The following is a 16,881-nucleotide window of genomic DNA, read 5'->3' as shown; positions in this document are numbered from 1 at the left end:
GCCGGCAGCTAAGCTCTTCTGTCGGCTTTACCTTACGAGCCAAAAAGCCTTCCTCCCCCCCCCGCCCCCCCCGCCCCCCCCGGCCTCTCCAGCGGTTTTGCCGGCGGGGCAGGGAGGTTCCTTGCGGAGGTGGCCTCGCCGGCAGCACGGCGCAGCCTCAGCCCCACGGGCCGCGACTTTCCGGACTGAAAGTCCTGGCTCGTGCCTGCGTGCGGGTCTAGAAGGTCTTGCGGAAAGCAGCAGCTCAAAAAAAAAAAAAAAACCCAAAACTTCCTTCTGCGCTAGGTAAGGTAAATCAAACGTGACGGTGTTTACCTTGACGGTGACCACGGAAGAAAAGAACCCCGAGGGATAGCGCAGGTGTTGCCTCCCAAAGCCTCATCCCGCCCTGCTGCCAAGTCCGTATGCACTAAAGCGACACTTCTCAAAACAACCACCCTCCCTCCGACCTCCAGATCGTGACATTTTCTACCTCCGCTGTAGTGGCAAGCATTTAAATGCTCATTTTCTCTTTAGCATTAATTAGGAAAAGATTTTCATACACAGCAAATCACAACAGGATTTCCCCACACCCCTCCTTTTTTTTTTTCTCTGAGGTAAAGGAATGTTGGCTTTTTGACAGGAAAGTCCTGATTTACAGTCGCCTATGAACAACTGATAACGTGCATTAAAACTGGGTACATAGAAACAGTCCCTTCCAGAAAGCGTTTGCGTCATTCATAGTTGAGGATGGTTAATGAAAAAGCAGCATTTATTTGGGAACCAGCAACAGATTGTCGCATCATGGTGAAATATAGATTTCCCCACGCTTAAAGACAACTGCGCTTATTTATTCTTTTGGCAGCAGTTTATTGTATGATGTTTTACCTTTGTTTACTTCTCTGGTCTTAGGTAGCTATGCTTCTAAATTAGCACCACAGGGCAAATGCAGTCTCGCGTGGCAATCTTAACTACAATTTGGAACCAAGCTGCCTCTATTTTTTTTTTTTTTTTTTTTAATCGGGGGAAATTTTCAAGTTTTGTTTCTGTCGGCAGGCTTGCTGCTACTTTTGTAAATGGAAAAGATTTTTTTAATTTTATTTTATTTTTTTTTTTTTTTTAAATCTAGTCCAAACCCATCCCAAAATAATAGGCAAGCTAGGCTTGCCAAGCTCGTCCGGGTAACAAGCACGGCTGCTCCTTACAGTGGCTACGGGTCGCCTGCTTAAGTGCCGGTGCTCTCGATTCTCCTCAACGGTCAAAAAGCTTCGGAGGCCACCGCAGCGCGGTCAGCCAAACGTGGAAAAAAGCCTCCCTCTCCTTACCTGCTGCGTCTGCTGCCTCTGAATTGCCCGCACCTTCGGGACAGGGCTCTCTCTGGAGGAGGAGGACTGCTGCCGGGAGCGGCTCCCGTTCTGCAGGGCTTCGGTCGCCACGGCCCCCGACACCCCCGAGACGCTGCCGGTGCTCCTCAGGGAAGCGCTGTGCGGCAGGGACTGCGGCGCCTTGGCCCGGGCGCCCAGCCCGCCTTGGTCCACTTTGCGGATCTGCGCTTGGCTGCTGCTGTTTTGGCGGGGCAGCGCGATGGGGACCGGTTTATCCGGGCCCGGGTGGCGCCGGGAGAAGTCCTCGCTCTGCGTGCTGCGTTTGGTGAAGTCCTCCATGCTGCTGTTGCTGGGGCCGCTGAGTTTGAAGTCTTCGCTGTTGCTTCGGCTCCGGGAGCTGGCGGTGCTCAGGTTCTCCAGGCTGGAGTCCACGGAGGCCTTCGGCATCGGCGGGGTCGGGTTGTTGAGGTGGTAAACGGGGTTCTGGAAGGACAGGGGCTGGAGGCTGCCCTGTTGGTTCAAAGCCGGGTGCAGAGGCCTTCTCACCTGGGGAGCGCTCTGGGGCGTGCTCTGAGTTTCCCACAGCTGTTTGATGTTGGCCACCTGCGTGACGGAGAGCTGGCTGCCGGCCAGGCGCAAAGGCACGTCGTGCATCATCGAAGCGTGGTCGCTGTGAGCCGTGTGGGGGTCCTGGAGGTCCATGAGGGAGATGCTACGTCCGTTGGGCAGGAGGCTTTCCCTTTCGTCCTTATCCGAGTAGGTCATGCTCTGGGTGGATGCCTGCTGAACCAACAGTAAGGTCTTGCCCCTAAAATATCCATCTACATTTTCCTGGGTTGGAGACTTCAGCTTATGCAAGTCACTGTGGAGCAGAAAGGAATTTGGTTAAATTTTAAGTAGCCGTGACCCTGAGAGATCAGTCCCAGAGAGAAGCCCTTCTACCTCATTTAACCCCCCCACCCGCAACCGAAAGCTTCAAGGAACCAGATTTCCTTTTATGAGCTCTTTGTGTTCAAGTCAGAACACACTCTTCCTTAATTACCACTTATCTTTGAGAATTGCGTTTGATTCGAGAAGTGCTTCATCTTTATTTTTTTCACAGGTGAAGTGCAAACTGTTCCCACCGAATCCCGCTTAGACCCTCCTGTCTCCAGCAAGATTTCGGAGCAGTTCAGATCCCGTTTAACCCTTCGCCTCGTTATGTACTGTGGGGGCCTGAACGTTCAGCAGGAGTCGTGTGAAGGCTCCTGTCCCTCTCGGCGTAAGCCCCGAGGGCCGACACTTCCACCTGACAAAACCGGCCCTCGGACCCCCAAAACTACTACACGGCATCCAAAGCTCTCTGGCAGCTGTGTCACAGCTTTTCCCTCCAGATTAACACCTATTAGAGGGTGAGAAACGCTTCGCCCCCGAACAGAGGAGGGGCTATTTTTGCCATTCCATCGGTAACAAGTCCCACCTACAGCCCAGCTTTCTCATTAGCAGTAAATAAGCGGCCTGATTGCCAGAAGGAAGCGTTACGGCTGACTCTGCATCCGGACCGGCGGTGAATTGCAAAACTGGTTTTTAGCAGCTGAAGTCACTGACTGCCAGAGATGTCTTTGAGTCCCGGCTAAGTCAAAAAGCTTCGGGTCCCCAGTGCCACCCTGTGCACCTCTTCACCGGGGCCGTGTATTCCCCGTGGCAGAGGCCCAAGCCTCCCCGCTCCGGCAGCCGCTCGGGGCTTGGGAGCACTCGGCTCTTACCAGGCTTAACAACCCCCTTATCCCACGTCTTCCCTCGAGCTCTGGCTGTTACATACCCATCAGTGGGGTCCTCAAATATCTTCTGAAGCCCTGAGGAGAGACTGCCACTGACGTTGGGACTAGAGCTGTGCTCAGTGAAACGCCTCAGCTGCTGCTGTATCGGCGTAGGGTTGGTCATTGATTTGGTGATATCGGCAAGAATACGAGGAAGAGGTCCCAGTTTTGCCACGGTCGCCTGTAGGAAGGAATTTTCACCCTAATTGGACAACAAGCACCGCGACATCCGCCAGTTTTTTTTTGATAACGATGCACAGAGGCGGAGGGGTGGAGGTGGAAGGAAGGAGGGTGGGTGGTTGTGTGCGGGTGTGCCAGGACCGTAATGCAGTGTTACGGAGCAGCGTAACCACGGCGACGAGATGGATGGAGGAGACGAAACGGGGTGCAGCAGACATTGAGGAAAGAAAAGGAAATAGAAAAGAAATTAGGATTGACCCCCAAAAATAAAAATCATGCTCAATAAAACAAAACTATTGCCATTCCAATGCAAAACTATCATGCAAAGCAAACTAAGGCCAGGGTGGGTGAGGTCAAAGTGAAAACTACAGTATCTACTCATTAAAGGGCATTCGAAGACTACAGGTTCAGCTGGTGGGGGGAACTTTCCAGGCAAAGGGTGGCACGTGGTAAAGGAAACGCATGCCAACAGACAAGGGGATGCGGCATTCAGGGGGATCATGAGAGAATCGCAAGGGTTGAGGGAGATGGGGAAAGGGAAGGTTTTCATTTCATAAGCCTTTCGCTTTCGGCATCCTACACCGATGCCACCTTCTGTAGCACCCTGTTATCAAAAATTAAGGCATTCTTCCCTACCTAAAAGTGAAAAATAACTACACGAAAACATCGATGATCCTCAACAGTATCGCATCAGCCTGGGATTAAAGGTGCAGCTGCTTGCTCAATTACGTGTCAGCTCAGTGTTGGCCTGGCCTAGGGTAAGAGCAGCTGACCTTCTGGCAAGGAAGGCTGCTCGTTCAGGCTCTTTCTCTTTCTCCCCGCTTCGGGTCCCTGCTGGTTATAATCATCTCCAGGGCACCTTCAGGCTCTTGGGACCGCAGGAGGAAGGTGAAGGTGCTGGAGGTTTGTAAGAAAGTAAAAGTCCGCTACAAAGACAATGCGCTTTTCAAAGCTATCCCTATTTTTCCCGTAAGCAGGTATTGAGGGAGTTTGGCTCCAGAGGAAGGTCTCTTTACAGACGCTTTCGTACAGCACTTCTTCCGTGTCTATTAAAATCTCTGAGGCGACTTCTCTCATCATTTCCCAGTCATCACCTAGAGTGAAGCAGTACTGCATGTAACTTTACCCCTTTAATTCTCTTTTTAGCAAACCACTATCCTGGCTCCCAAGGGTCTGCTAGGATAGATCCGTGCATCTAACCTACAGAAAGGGCAAAGCAGATCTGCTTCGGCAGCTTATCCAGGTCTGGCTCCTCCCTTGCCTCGCTGCCCAAGGCACTTACAACCCTTGCATTCAGAGAGCAGCTCACAGCAACTAACACCAAGTCCAAAGACCCATTTGCAGTTCTAAAGGCTGGAGCTGGGTCTCCCTCGACCTGAGGCCTGACCAGCTCTGGAGGGAGACGGCAGCGCTCCCTGCTCTGGTGGGTCTACCCCGATTCGTAGAAATGAAGGAGCCGGTCTATCCAGCCCTCATTTTCCTTGTTTTCCCAAGGCTGCTGAACCTTTATAGCTTTATCTTTATAGCTGACTTTGCTGCCTGCAACGTTTTGAACGTACACTCTGTGCATGTACGAGGGAAATGGAAAAACAAGATCATAAATTGTTATCAAACTAAGATTAACTAAGATTTATATATATCGCCTTTTTGAGTCAAGGACATTACAGTTTACTCTGATGCAACGGGCTCAGGTTTTTTTTTTCTTTGTTTTAAATAATGTACTGTGAGAAAATAGATACCCAACAAATAACTATTTTGGCAAACCTTAATGCAGTAAAAATATTAAGAGCGCGTTGCAATTCACCTCACCTCTCCAGTTTCAAAAGGAAGAATAATATAAATGGAATGTGGACAAAATAATGCGCCTCTAAAAGTTGAAATATGGAACAGTTCCAAGCACTTGCAAAAAAAAAAAAAAAAAACCAAACCCAAACCCAAAGCCCAGTAATGACTCACAGCTCGGCTTTTCTGGGTCTTATCAACTACCTTTGCTATCAAGGTTTTAATGATTTTGGATCCTGCAAAGCCATATAGGTAAGGAAGCGCAAACTACCGCCTCCTCTCCTTCTCTAGCTAAAGGGAAGCAACAGTTATTGTTGGCGATGCCCACTGCGCTCAGCAGAGCAGGATCTGGGCAGCGTGTGTGACCCCAGCACGACGCAAAGCATCTTGCTTTTGTGACGGGATCAAACTGCGAGTGGATCCAGGTTTTCACACGGCATCCTCTTGTATACTGAAAACTAACCCTGAGACTTCCGAAACGAGAAGGTCTCGGCAGGTTTTGGAGCAGGTCTTTAACGAGAACCGTTCTGCCGGGCCAACACCTTACTCCCTCAGAGCTGGGCCGGGCAGTGCCCGGTGAGCAGCAAATCGCCTCCACTGGCATCAAACAGGGCACCGCGACATTTTTCTGTCCAAACACCCTCCCTTTTTTCCAGCTCTCTTCTGAGAGAGGACGGGCTGCTCAGGGAATTCCAGGTCTACTTCTCAGCGCCACCCTCTCCACCACCGCACGCCCGGCCTCAATGAAGGCTCTGCAAAGTGTTTGCCCTACTGCTGATGCCCAACCACTTCACATGCCCGGCTTCAGGCCTCGCTCTGAAATCACGGAAAGAACAGTTGTGAAATACCACTATCAAACATTCCTCTCCAAAGCTGCTGAAGAAGTTCTCCCCAAAGCAGGCGTCAGCTGCTCCCTTGATGTTTCCTGGTGTTTACTGCTGCTACGATACTATCGCCGGATTCGCCCTCCCGGGCCTCCAGCCTGCTTTACCTTATCAAGTTGGGACACAACCTCCCATAAGAGGGAATGCAAAACTGAGAGCTCTCTGCCCAGGTCGATGTAGCCCTCAAATCCAGGCATGTTGGAGATGGTATCCGGATTAGAGATCTCCAGGAGAAAACGCTTCATTCCTCCCCACTCGTGTTCCAAAAAGTCATTCATGAAGGCCATATACTCCTCCTTATTACCAAACCTGTGAGAAAGAAAGGGGGGGCAGCCCAGTCAATAACCTCCACACAAAACTCAGAGCAGAAGGTGCTTACAGACAATTACTTAAACGCTTAACTTTAGACCTGCCTTTCTGAAGATTTGGTCTGGGAAAAAAAAAAAAAAAAAAAAAAAAAAAAAAAAAAGACAATTTAAGACATTCACTGCTTTCTTGGACTTATTTAAATACTAGCAATTCACTATTCATATTATGATCAAGGGCTCAACGCATCTCTCCCCGCTTCCTCCTACAGACACCCTTTCTCTCTTCCCCCCCCCCGTAAGAGACATGCCATGCCCTTTGTATCATTCAGCTGGGAATTTTGGAGGAAGAAAGGAGGAAAATCATGATCTTTGGTGGGAACAGGCTTTTTTTTTCCTTTTGAAATAGCATACACACTGACATGCTAATGCATGGCTGCTCTTGGTTTTATACTGCGTCCCCTCTGCTGAATTCAACACAGCCCAAATCTGCATGTGAAAAGGAGAATTTATCTAGCTCCAAACTGAAGTGTCTCAAGGGGAACAGCGTTCACATAGAAGTGAGAAGTTTCCTCCTTTTCTAAAGCTGACTGCAATTTGACAATCAGCTGCCTGCAAACACCAGTACCAAGCAGGGCTCTCCTTGCTCCACAGTCACCCGCAGTGACTTGCACCCCCAGAGGCACAGATTTCAGCTTTACTGTCACCACCTACTTTGCAAAATTGGCGAGATTCTGAATGACTTTAGCAATAAGTGTGAGCGTGCGAGATGTCCGGTCGTCAGGGTACTCCTGCATGAGGCTGAAGAGGCTGGGGGACATGATAGCGGGGCACAAGAAGCGAAGGAAGAGGGAGGCACTGATCAGGCGTTCGCTGATGTCCTGCTTGCCCCTGCTCAGGCACTGCTGCTTCCAAGATGCAAACACCTCCTTCAGCTCGCGAGGGAACACGCTGAAAAACAATGAACCAGGACACGGGCCATGAGATGCAACGGGTTGAACTGGTGACCAATCACCTGAAATAATTATCTGTCAGAAAACACCATCAACTCTTTTTTTTTTTTTTTTTTTTTTTTTTCCCCCTTTTCTCTCTCTAGGCTAGGAAATGTCATCAGGCACCTATTCTTAGATCCCCATTTAATCTGGTGATGTTTAAGTAGTCTTTAAAGCATCCCTTGTTCGCCTATGTGAAGTGAAGCCATATTCAGACATACTGATTTGTGAGCTGGGAGCTACTTATCCGTCGCCACCCTGGCGAAAACAGGGTGTTAGAATGTTAAAAACAAACAGAATCAAACTGAACTCATCTCCGTAACTGACATTTTTTGTATTGCTTGTTTAGTGCTCTCAATATTCTGCATGTGCTTCATCCTGAAGCAGAAAGGCCCTTCTCCTTTCACTACTACTCAGAAACAGAGATTAATAGAAATCTCTCTGCCAACGTTTCCACCCTGTGATTTCCCGTCCAATTCTACAGACCTAAAGGGCCTGAAAGTTTCCTACAGACATCAAAACTTTCAGCTTTTCTTTCCAAGTTCAAGCTAAGCTGTTATCTTCTCACTTTATTCAGCCACAGCTCAGTATGTGTTCCCTTGGCAGAGTATTTCAGCAGAAGCTCCTGTCAGGTATGGTGTGTGGAACCCCTCAGTTTGGGCACAAGTTCCACCTGCAATATGTGTCACACGTAGGAAGGTAGTGAGGAAGGGAAACGCAGGCAGTCTCAGAAGACAGATGGGTCCACGCTATTTCCCTGTACTACTGCTGTTTTCTCATCTTCAGAGGAGGAATGGGCACCCTCTGAGCAAATGACCTAACGGGGTGGGGGGGGGGGGAGAAGGGGAGGGAAGATGCCTCACCAGTAAGAATTGATAATCTTGCAGAAGGCCAGCTCACAACACATCTTCAGGTTGCTCTGATGATCTGTTAATTCACTGGATGAACATTTGCTGGGATCCACTTCACAGTTTTCATCTGACTCATACAAAGCCTTGATAAACTCCCCTGGACAAAGGGAAGAGGATGACAAACCAGGGTAGTTACACAAAAAGCCTCCTTGACGCACCTTTCAATCCTGCTCTTTCCTTGGCAACTGCCTCTTCTGCTCCCCGGGTCTGCAGTGCAGCCTCCAGACAGCAGATGTTGGGGACACGACCCCTCCCAGCTCTTTCGGAGCTGAGCCCTTGCGGCTGTGCCGGTGCTTCAGCCCCCCCCGTGCCCTCGCTGCCCCCAGACACAGGTGCAATAACAGGACGGCTTCGCTTATAAACCCTGCAGACGCTTCACTTATAGCCCAAAGAACAGAATTTGACTTTGCATTCAAACTGTATTATCAACTACAAAATTATCCACAGCCTCAGAAATGAAGCTGTGCTATTTGTCTTCATAATTTCCCCAGGAAATGCACTTGACAATGCTATTTATTTTTATTATTTTTAAATTACCATTTTTAAAAAAATTTAAAAAGTGTCACCTTGTTCTTCAGCAAGAGTAATACCCGAGTGCTAGACAGATACTGCTAATTTTCTCAACACCTTGCAACATTTTTATAGCCTGCATCTTTCAAAATTCTTTGCATTTCTGCCATCCTTCTCTTACGGCATCGCGACAGAAACTGGACGCACACAAAACCGGTTTCCTTTGTTTGCCATATTGGAATGAACTACTTGCTAGTCTTCCTCCTATACATGCTAGCATACCGAGTGATTTTTAAACTGTTGTTGTTCACTAGGAAAAACTCTTTATTCATTCAGTTAATGATTCAATGTCTTTTAAGTTCATCTCCTCAGACGATCTTGCTGGCTCCGAGCTAACACCACAAGGCTTGTTTGTGCAAAAGAGTTTTGGCTTTTTTGCCTTTGTTTTCATTAAAAACCCTGAAACACCTCCCAACCCCCCTCCCCAAATCTCAAGTCAGCAGTGTTCTTGCAAGCCAAGCAGGCAGCACATTTTCTAAAGCTTTTTTTTTTTTTTTTTTGGGGGTGTCCAAAAAATTTCTGCTGAGGGCATCTAGATCACTTACTTGTAAAACTCTTGGCTTCGCTAATGTTGAGCCAATTCTGTTTTAACTGCTGTTTACTGGATAATATATATTTTTTTTTCATTAAATACATTTGAAACTTACTCTTTGTGGTCCATAAGACCCTGCCCTAATCATATACTAAGACGGTCTTACAGATGTATTAAATAGCTAACACCAAGTGTAATGTTGTTAATCCTTTCAAAGCACATGGCATCTGAGCAAAACGATATTTAGAACTTGACAAATAATTAGATGGGTATATTGTCATGAGTAACCTTGCCTTGAGCTACAGACTAGCTAGATGACCTTAGGGGGGATTTTCCATCTCTCATGTCTGTGATTTACAATCTTATCACCCAGCTCTAAATGATGTATTAGAAGGCATCAATTTTAAAATATTTTTATGCAATTACTGCACATTAAGGGGCTTGCAATCAAAAGTAATACACCGGTCCAACAGCTGATCGTTCAGTCTGCTGAAAAGCAGAGCACAAAGCCCTACACTGCTCACTTCTCCATGCCAGGCGAGAGCCTAGCACTGTGACTTATGCTCAGCGGTTCCACCCAGGAGAACAAGACTACCAGAAGAGGCTCATTACACTTAAGGAATGGCCAAAATGCTTATAATCACAGACCTGACTATACTGACCCTTGGAGCACTAATTTAGCCAACTATCTCCTTGATGACTTGCCAGCGTCTGGAATTGCTGAGGACAAGCGAGACTGCTGGGAAAGCAAGCTGCTTTTTTTTTTTTGTTGTTGTTGTTTGTTTGTGAAAGGATGTGGTGTGGGACCGGGCTTTGGCCTGATCTTGTTTCTCTTGTACCAATTTCCAAAGCTTTCTTCATCCAAGAAACAACAGGGGGATGGGTGGCTCATTGTGCAATCGTGGATAACAAAGATTGTGGGGAGTTGGTAAAAGCTAACTGTAGCAAGGCACGTAGAGAGCATACGTGGTTTTGGTCTTCTTTATTGCAGTATTAGTTGTGTGGACAGTAATTCCTAAGGCACTGGCTTATGACTAGAGCAGAACCTTTTGGTGGAGAGGGGACAATAATGCAATCATCAGAATTCACCCTGGCACGTAACGGCGGACATTAAGGCCCCGCGGGGGGAATGGAGTAGGACCTCACAGGCTGGCCAAGCAGTTTTAACGAGGCAGTGAATAAATAGAACTTTGGCTAAACACAGGCAGGAGGCTCCCTAGACACTCTGCATCTTGATCTCCTGCCCCGTGCTGCTCAGAAGCCCTGCAGACTCGCTCCCTCCGGCCACGTTTGTCCACAGATTTTTGTTGGGGCAAGGTACCAGTTTAAAAGTTTAACACAAATATTTACGAATTAATTGCTGGTGGCAAAGCTAAGGGCCGAGCAAGTCCAAGGGTCTCTCTGGAACGTGCCAGCATTACCAATAGTTACAACTGAAGCATCCAGAAATGAATTTTCGTGTACAACTTGGAATCTACCCAAGCGCTAGGGCGGGCACCTCGTGCTTAACACTTGTTACCACCACAGCTGACGTTTGCTGTCAGCTACAACAGCAAGTGGCAGAGACTGCCCGGAGACACCCCAGCAATACGTACCTGTGGATGAGAACTCTGGTTATCAACCAGGTGCCCCTGAGAACATCTAACCCCCCAGGTGGTGGCACTTCAGGCCTAAAGTGAGTGCAGGAGCTTTTTTGGCATAAAAGATTAGTGAAACACGCTTCACATTCATAACCCTTTCTGAAATCTTCACCTAATTGTATTGCCTATGATACCAGATTCACTCCTGGCATCACAACACAAGGTATTGGTCTCAATTTCCACTGTTAAACTGTGTCAAAATCCCTTTTTTAAGCCCGTTCGTGTATTGGTTTGAACAATCACCATTGCCCACAAGCCAACTGCAGTATTATACCTCTTCACCACAAGACACACAAAAGAAGGTTACCCAGAAAAACGTAACGTGGTGATCCAAACTTCAAGGGGGACTCAGCTATATCAAACCAAGTTTGCCTTTCCTTGAGCGCTACACTCCTGCAGGCACCCAAGAGCATCTTCCTCTGCGTGGAGGAAAGGGCATCGAAGGTAAGACAGCACATATTTTGCTCTCTGGAGACCAGACACCTGGGCTGAGTGCTGAGGCAGTTCCTTCCCATCCCACATCTCTAGGTGCTTCAGCCACGGGCAGGGTTAGCCCTCGCAATGCAAAGCAGTGGCAGACAGGCACTTTCTTACCTAGTGCATCGTGAAGATACTTCTGCCCTACCAACTTCAGGTATTCCTCAATAGCTTTGGTAGCAAGTGTGTTCTCCCTGAAGATCAAGACATCATGCTCCCCACAGCGATCTACCTCAGACATCACCAAATCCGTCAAGAAGTCCTGAAGAAAAAGGTCAAACGGCAAGAGGTTATTTTAGGCAGATTCAGCCATGGCAGGCTAGCTGCAGAAGCCAAGAAGGAAGGATAAACAGAGGAGTCAGAGCATTACCAAAATAATTGCTCAGCTTGGGACAAGGGGTGCAGATGCTACATGTAGTATGGGCCAATTATGCTTCTAAAAAAAAATCTACTTATTATTATTTATACTTATTAAAAAATCTAGATAAGATCACTTGTTAAATCTATGTAAGATCACAAATTATAAAGGGAGAAGTAAAAGTCTCTAAAAGAAAACCTTTACAGCCAAGCTCGTGTTTCAGTTTAGATCCCAAACAGAAACCCTCACCTGTTTATCAGTGGCTTTGTCTGCTGAAAGAAACCATGATTCTGGATTTGTTTTTAAATACTGAATATTGCATACACACTTGGATTTAAAAATCCAAAATGAAAGTTAGGCACAAGTCCTTACAGCTTGGTGAAATTTAAATAAGAAGAATGGCTTACATAAATTAAATTCACAAACCAAAAGTGGTTCAGGCTTTGGGAAAATACTTAACATGCCTGCTGTGCATCTATATTGCTTAACTTGAACTGTATTCAAATGCCTAGGCAGGAACTATCAGCGAGTCTTGATACAGCGAACAACCTCTTGATATAGGGTCTAAATTCTACAGTAATACTTATTTCCCGAAGCGAAATGTGAATCAAGGGCACTCAGCATTTCACAAGAAATACTTGGTATTTTGCAAGATCCAATTTCAGCCACCATCAAGATCTCCAGGAGAGGAAGAGTATTTCTCCTTTTCTTATTTTTTTTTCTTTTTTTTTTTTTTCTTTAAACTGTTCCAAGGAAAATGAACCCCCCAAAACCAAAACATCACCCTGAATTAGGGCTGAGTGGTAACTGTGACTTGCCAGTTCTGCTGCAAACAGCAGCATCCTCCAAACAGTTCAGAGTGCTGTAGCAAAGTTTCATAAACCCATTAACTACAGGAGCCATAACGCCCTGCTAGCATATGAGTGTAAAATATGCAGAACAAATGATATATGATAAATATAGATCAAAAATACATTTAATACCCTTGGTTTTCAATCCATTGTTGCTTTTTCTTTTCAGCAAAATCCGATAGAATTATTGTCACCTGGCACAAACTGGGAACATCCAGCTGCATCACCAGCAACACAGTGTGAACTGGAAACGTACCCGCTTTGCAGCTTTAGGTTACGGCAGCCTAAGGTGTTCAATGCTTCCAGTAAATAGAGGTTCAAACAGCCGGGCACTAGGAAGGCAAAGTTTTAACACTAGTTTATCTACCTGTTGCAGCTAGCACTGCAGGAACCCAGAGCCTGCTTTCCAGGAGGATTTCAACACAACCCTACAGGAGCTATCCCAGCTCCCAGCTTCTCTTGATCAGACAAACAACTTGGTAAGGAATGAGTTCCTATCACACGCTGTCACAGAGCACCTGCCTTCCCGAGGTGTATGCCAGGGGGAGAACAATACAGAGCGGCATACGGTTATGCAAACATAAAGGGACATTTCTGGAGCAGTTAAATTAGTCTGTCCCTTGGATGTTGCTGTGGCCGTACTTCCACACCTCCGACTTGTGTTTGGTCGTGCTTAACTTGCTCTAGTTGGCATTGCTGGAAGAAGCTGGCTACAGCTCGGTACTGCTCACACCCCCAACTTGGCAGGCAGCATCCAGACAAAATGACGCTTGACAATGCTTCTCAGAATATCCCCAAGACCTCCATGATACTCTCCCAGAATCTATTTGAAGAAACTGAGGCTCACTCCAATTGCTGCCTCACAGAGAACCATCACAGTGTGCACCCAGAAGTCCTAATGACATCCTTGGGGCAGGTGGGATCACCGGTAACCGAGTACAGATTCTCCACATGGCTGTTCAAACACTGACCATATCAATGTTAGCACTGGCTAGCTGACTTAGCACTGAATCAACAACGGCACCCTGCTGCTCACTGTATCAGACACTTATTTATAGAAGTAATTCTCCAGTTTACTAACTTCTGTTTTACTTATTTCTTATCCTGTATCATGATTTTAGAAATACAGGAAAGGTTCCTGAACACTCAAGTGCAGGCCCTAACTTTTCAAAACAACATGAAGTTATATAGTCCTCCCACTTATACTCTGTGCTCAGCATCTTTAATCTTTGTATCGACTCTCCATCATCACCATAGGTATTGTGCCTATCTACGTGCCATCCTGGTAGATGCCACTGCCCAGGTCTCTCCAAATACTATTGAGACCTTTTTCTGAGCCCCATCAGGCACCTTCAGCTGTTCCCTACGGCCATGGGCTTCCCAGTTTCTAGCTGAAAAGATATCTGCTATCAGCAGCGAGAGGGAGTCGTTCTGGCAGGAGCCTCCTGCTCTTACCTTCGCTCTCCCGGTGCTCTGAAGAATGTGCACCAAAGCACAGGCCATCTCTTCCTTATTCCTTACGCTGATCACGGGTTCCAGCACTGAGCACAGCATAGTGTAGTTGCTGGTAACAAACTCTGCAAATTCTTTGTATTGCTCCATGGGCAAGATGGTGATGGTCTGATAACGGGACTTTATCCGAATGGAAGGTCCCCCCGATTTCCCTTTGTTGGGTGTAGGTGTGCTGACCGGGTACCATTTTTCCACAAACTGGCGACCGGTTACACTGGCCATGGGAATGTTGACCAGGCCTACGTAATTGTTCTTGTCCTTTTTCTTCTTTTTCTCCACATCCTTGTAGATGTGAACTGTGATGCTGTGAAGAGGTGGGAGACCGTAGAACTCAAAGTGCTCTCCCCAGAAAATGTTATCTGCTTTTGTTTTGCTGGTGGTGCGGGCAAAGAGAGTGTCATCAAGGCACAGCTCACAGAAGTATTTCTTCTTGGGGGCCAGGTCCTTTGCCTCAATGATCCAGAGACGGAGAACATTTTCCGCTCGACGGCAGTTGTCCTGTGCAGAAGAAAGAGCTCAGCTTTGATTCAAAATCCCTAAAAATTGAGTATTTTGTCTTCTAAGCCAGCAGCAAAGGGCTGCCTTTTGTGTCCAAGGGAGGGACAGAGTCAGAATTCAGAATCAGATTCTCTGATCTTCAGAGAATCAGAATCTCTAGGAAATCAGACATTTTCTAAAATAGAGGCAAAGGGCTCTCTTTTGAATGTCAGAGGTGGGGACTACAGCTTTTTTTTTTTTTTTCCTCAAAAAGCTGCATCTGAAATGCTTTAGAAAACAAACACTCTGCACAGGAGCCCCTCCAAAGCTGCTAGGCTGCTGTGGCACGCTGCCTTGTTCACTCTTGTGAACAACTGCAAGAGCACTGTTAGCCTGTCCCCCAAAGGTGGTATACCAATTACAGAGGTGACTTATTGGATATTTCTGGCTGATCAGTAACTCGGCCCCCCCTTCTCACTCCACCTCCAATTCCTTCCTCCCGACCCCCCAAACTGTGCCCCCACAAGGTAAAGCATGAAACCTATGAAGCCACGTCCCATCCTTCTGAGGTGCCTGGTATCAGAAATCCAGCCTGGAACATCACAAGCAGGCACTGGGGCAGGGATCAGGAAGCACGTCGACACGTATTTATTCATTAAAGTTTTGACCCACTGCACTCACCAGAATAGCACACAGCAGCTTCTGATACACTGATGAGCGGGCTTCTCCCCAGACTAAATTAACTGAGGATGCATCTGTGGGAAGCCCTGGTACACTGGACTAAAATCCAATCGTACCACCTCTGTTCCCCTGGTAATCTTATTTCTACGGTTTCTATTACCTTATTTGGCTGCACTGTTCTGCGTAGATTTTCCATCCACTTGTCCCTCTCCGCTGCAGAGGAACAACTGAAGCATTTACTGCCACTGGAGTAGGTTACCTGGAACATATAAATGACAGGCTGAGTTCAGCCAAGCCTAGGAGACATGCAAGAGGCTGCAAAAAGCAAGGAACGGGATAAGCAATGCTTGAGCAACAGTATGAAAAAGGCAGAAAAACAATATGGGAGCCTAGAAGGCAGAGAACTTAAAAGGCCCACAAAATGTAGAGAGAAAAAAAGAGTCAGTTTAAATTAATATAAAATTAAAGAAACATAAGAGAAGCACCAGAGGCTCCTCTTAAAGACTCTTCAAGACTTTTAAACAAAGATTTAATCAACCAGTTAATTTTTTTTTTTTTTTTTAAACACTTGTTAATTGACCCATAGCTATTAAATGCTTGCAGTTTTCCCAGTTAAATCCCAGAGGCAGATGATCTGGTTACTAACAGTGTAAAGACAGACAGAACAGTGTATTAATACAGGGCAAAACATGCCGGAAATGGTGTCTTCAGCAAATACAAAATATTTCCAATGGTCCATATATACATCAGTAGTTTAAAACAAACCAAAGGAGTTGAGCTCTGATCCGGCCCTGCCACCCGATGCCACACACAACTCTGCAACTCTGCTTTCAGGCAGGAGGGAACCACCTTGGTTTCTTCCCCTTTTACGTGGCCTGACAAGCTTCATTTACTCCTTCCATTCATTTGCGCCCACAAGTAAGAAGCATTTTGAGGCAGTGGCCTCAGAGCTAAGCTGTTGCCAGTTTTTTCGCTCAACTCCCCCAACCTAAGCAAGCTGGAAAGTGCTTCCAGCCAGAAGAACGAGACTGAAGCGAACGGGAACAGCTCCTGGATACATCCCGAGGGAGAAGGGCCTGATATGCTGGCTTTCTGCCAAAGCAGTTCTCCGGGTTGCAAGCAGATCTTCGTTCCAGAAGTTTAGACACATCTGACTAAATTCTGTTGAAGACAGACTGCCACCCGCCCCTGCCGCGCCAGACTGCGGCGGGCTCGGACGCGCCCCAGTCGCACGCACGGATACGCTGTCGGTCCTGCAAGGCGAGGACCCCGCTGGCACGCCCAGGCTGTCTCGGCAGCAAAGCCAGGAGCCACGCAGGCCTGTGCTGAGACGGCAAGAGGAGCTTTGCCTCCTGCTCCGTGGTGCAACGGACACGTCTGTAGATACCGAAACCTCTTCTTTAGCAACTGGAGGACGGGCTGAGCTAATGGAAGTGGGGCTCTGACTGGAAATCTTACTTGTCAGTTACGGTCTATTTTCTAAATTTAGTTTTAGGTGAGTTTGGAGAGCATGAATACACAGCTTATGAACAACCCTACACTTGTACGCAAACTACAAATGCTTAGATATTTACCAAACTAAAGAGATTTTTCAAATAGAAGACGCAGTAATTGAAAAAGATTCCT

General features: G+C 47.1%; 1 protein-coding gene across 11 annotated transcripts in view; it reads right to left on the bottom strand.

The window, feature by feature from the left end:
• The window catches only part of RASAL2 (RAS protein activator like 2), a 188,798-nt gene that overhangs the window by 15,178 nt on the left and 156,739 nt on the right, over positions 1–16,881 (bottom strand). For 9 of the 11 annotated variants that reach the window (XM_042803368.1, XM_042803382.1, XM_042803388.1 and 6 more), the window contains 8 exons: positions 15,416–15,514; positions 14,041–14,595; positions 11,494–11,638; positions 8,110–8,254; positions 6,969–7,205; positions 6,057–6,258; positions 3,106–3,305; positions 1,305–2,166 (listed from right to left, as the gene is read on the bottom strand). In XM_042803368.1, coding sequence (XP_042659302.1) covers positions 1,305–2,166; positions 3,106–3,305; positions 6,057–6,258; positions 6,969–7,205; positions 8,110–8,254; positions 11,494–11,638; positions 14,041–14,595; positions 15,416–15,514 — 2,445 coding nt within the window. The remainder of the gene's footprint in view (positions 1–1,304; positions 2,167–3,105; positions 3,306–6,056; positions 6,259–6,968; positions 7,206–8,109; positions 8,255–11,493; positions 11,639–14,040; positions 14,596–15,415; positions 15,515–16,881) is intronic. The other 2 variants (XM_042803369.1, XM_042803390.1) reach the window with 1 other exon arrangement.

This window comes from Tyto alba, unplaced genomic scaffold (assembly GCF_018691265.1).
Source record: "Tyto alba isolate M040663 unplaced genomic scaffold, T.alba_DEE_v4.0 Super-Scaffold_1000006, whole genome shotgun sequence".
NCBI lineage: Eukaryota > Metazoa > Chordata > Aves > Strigiformes > Tytonidae > Tyto > Tyto alba.
The sequence above is the reverse complement of the archived record's forward strand: the minus strand, read 5'-3'. Positions and strand labels throughout refer to the sequence as shown.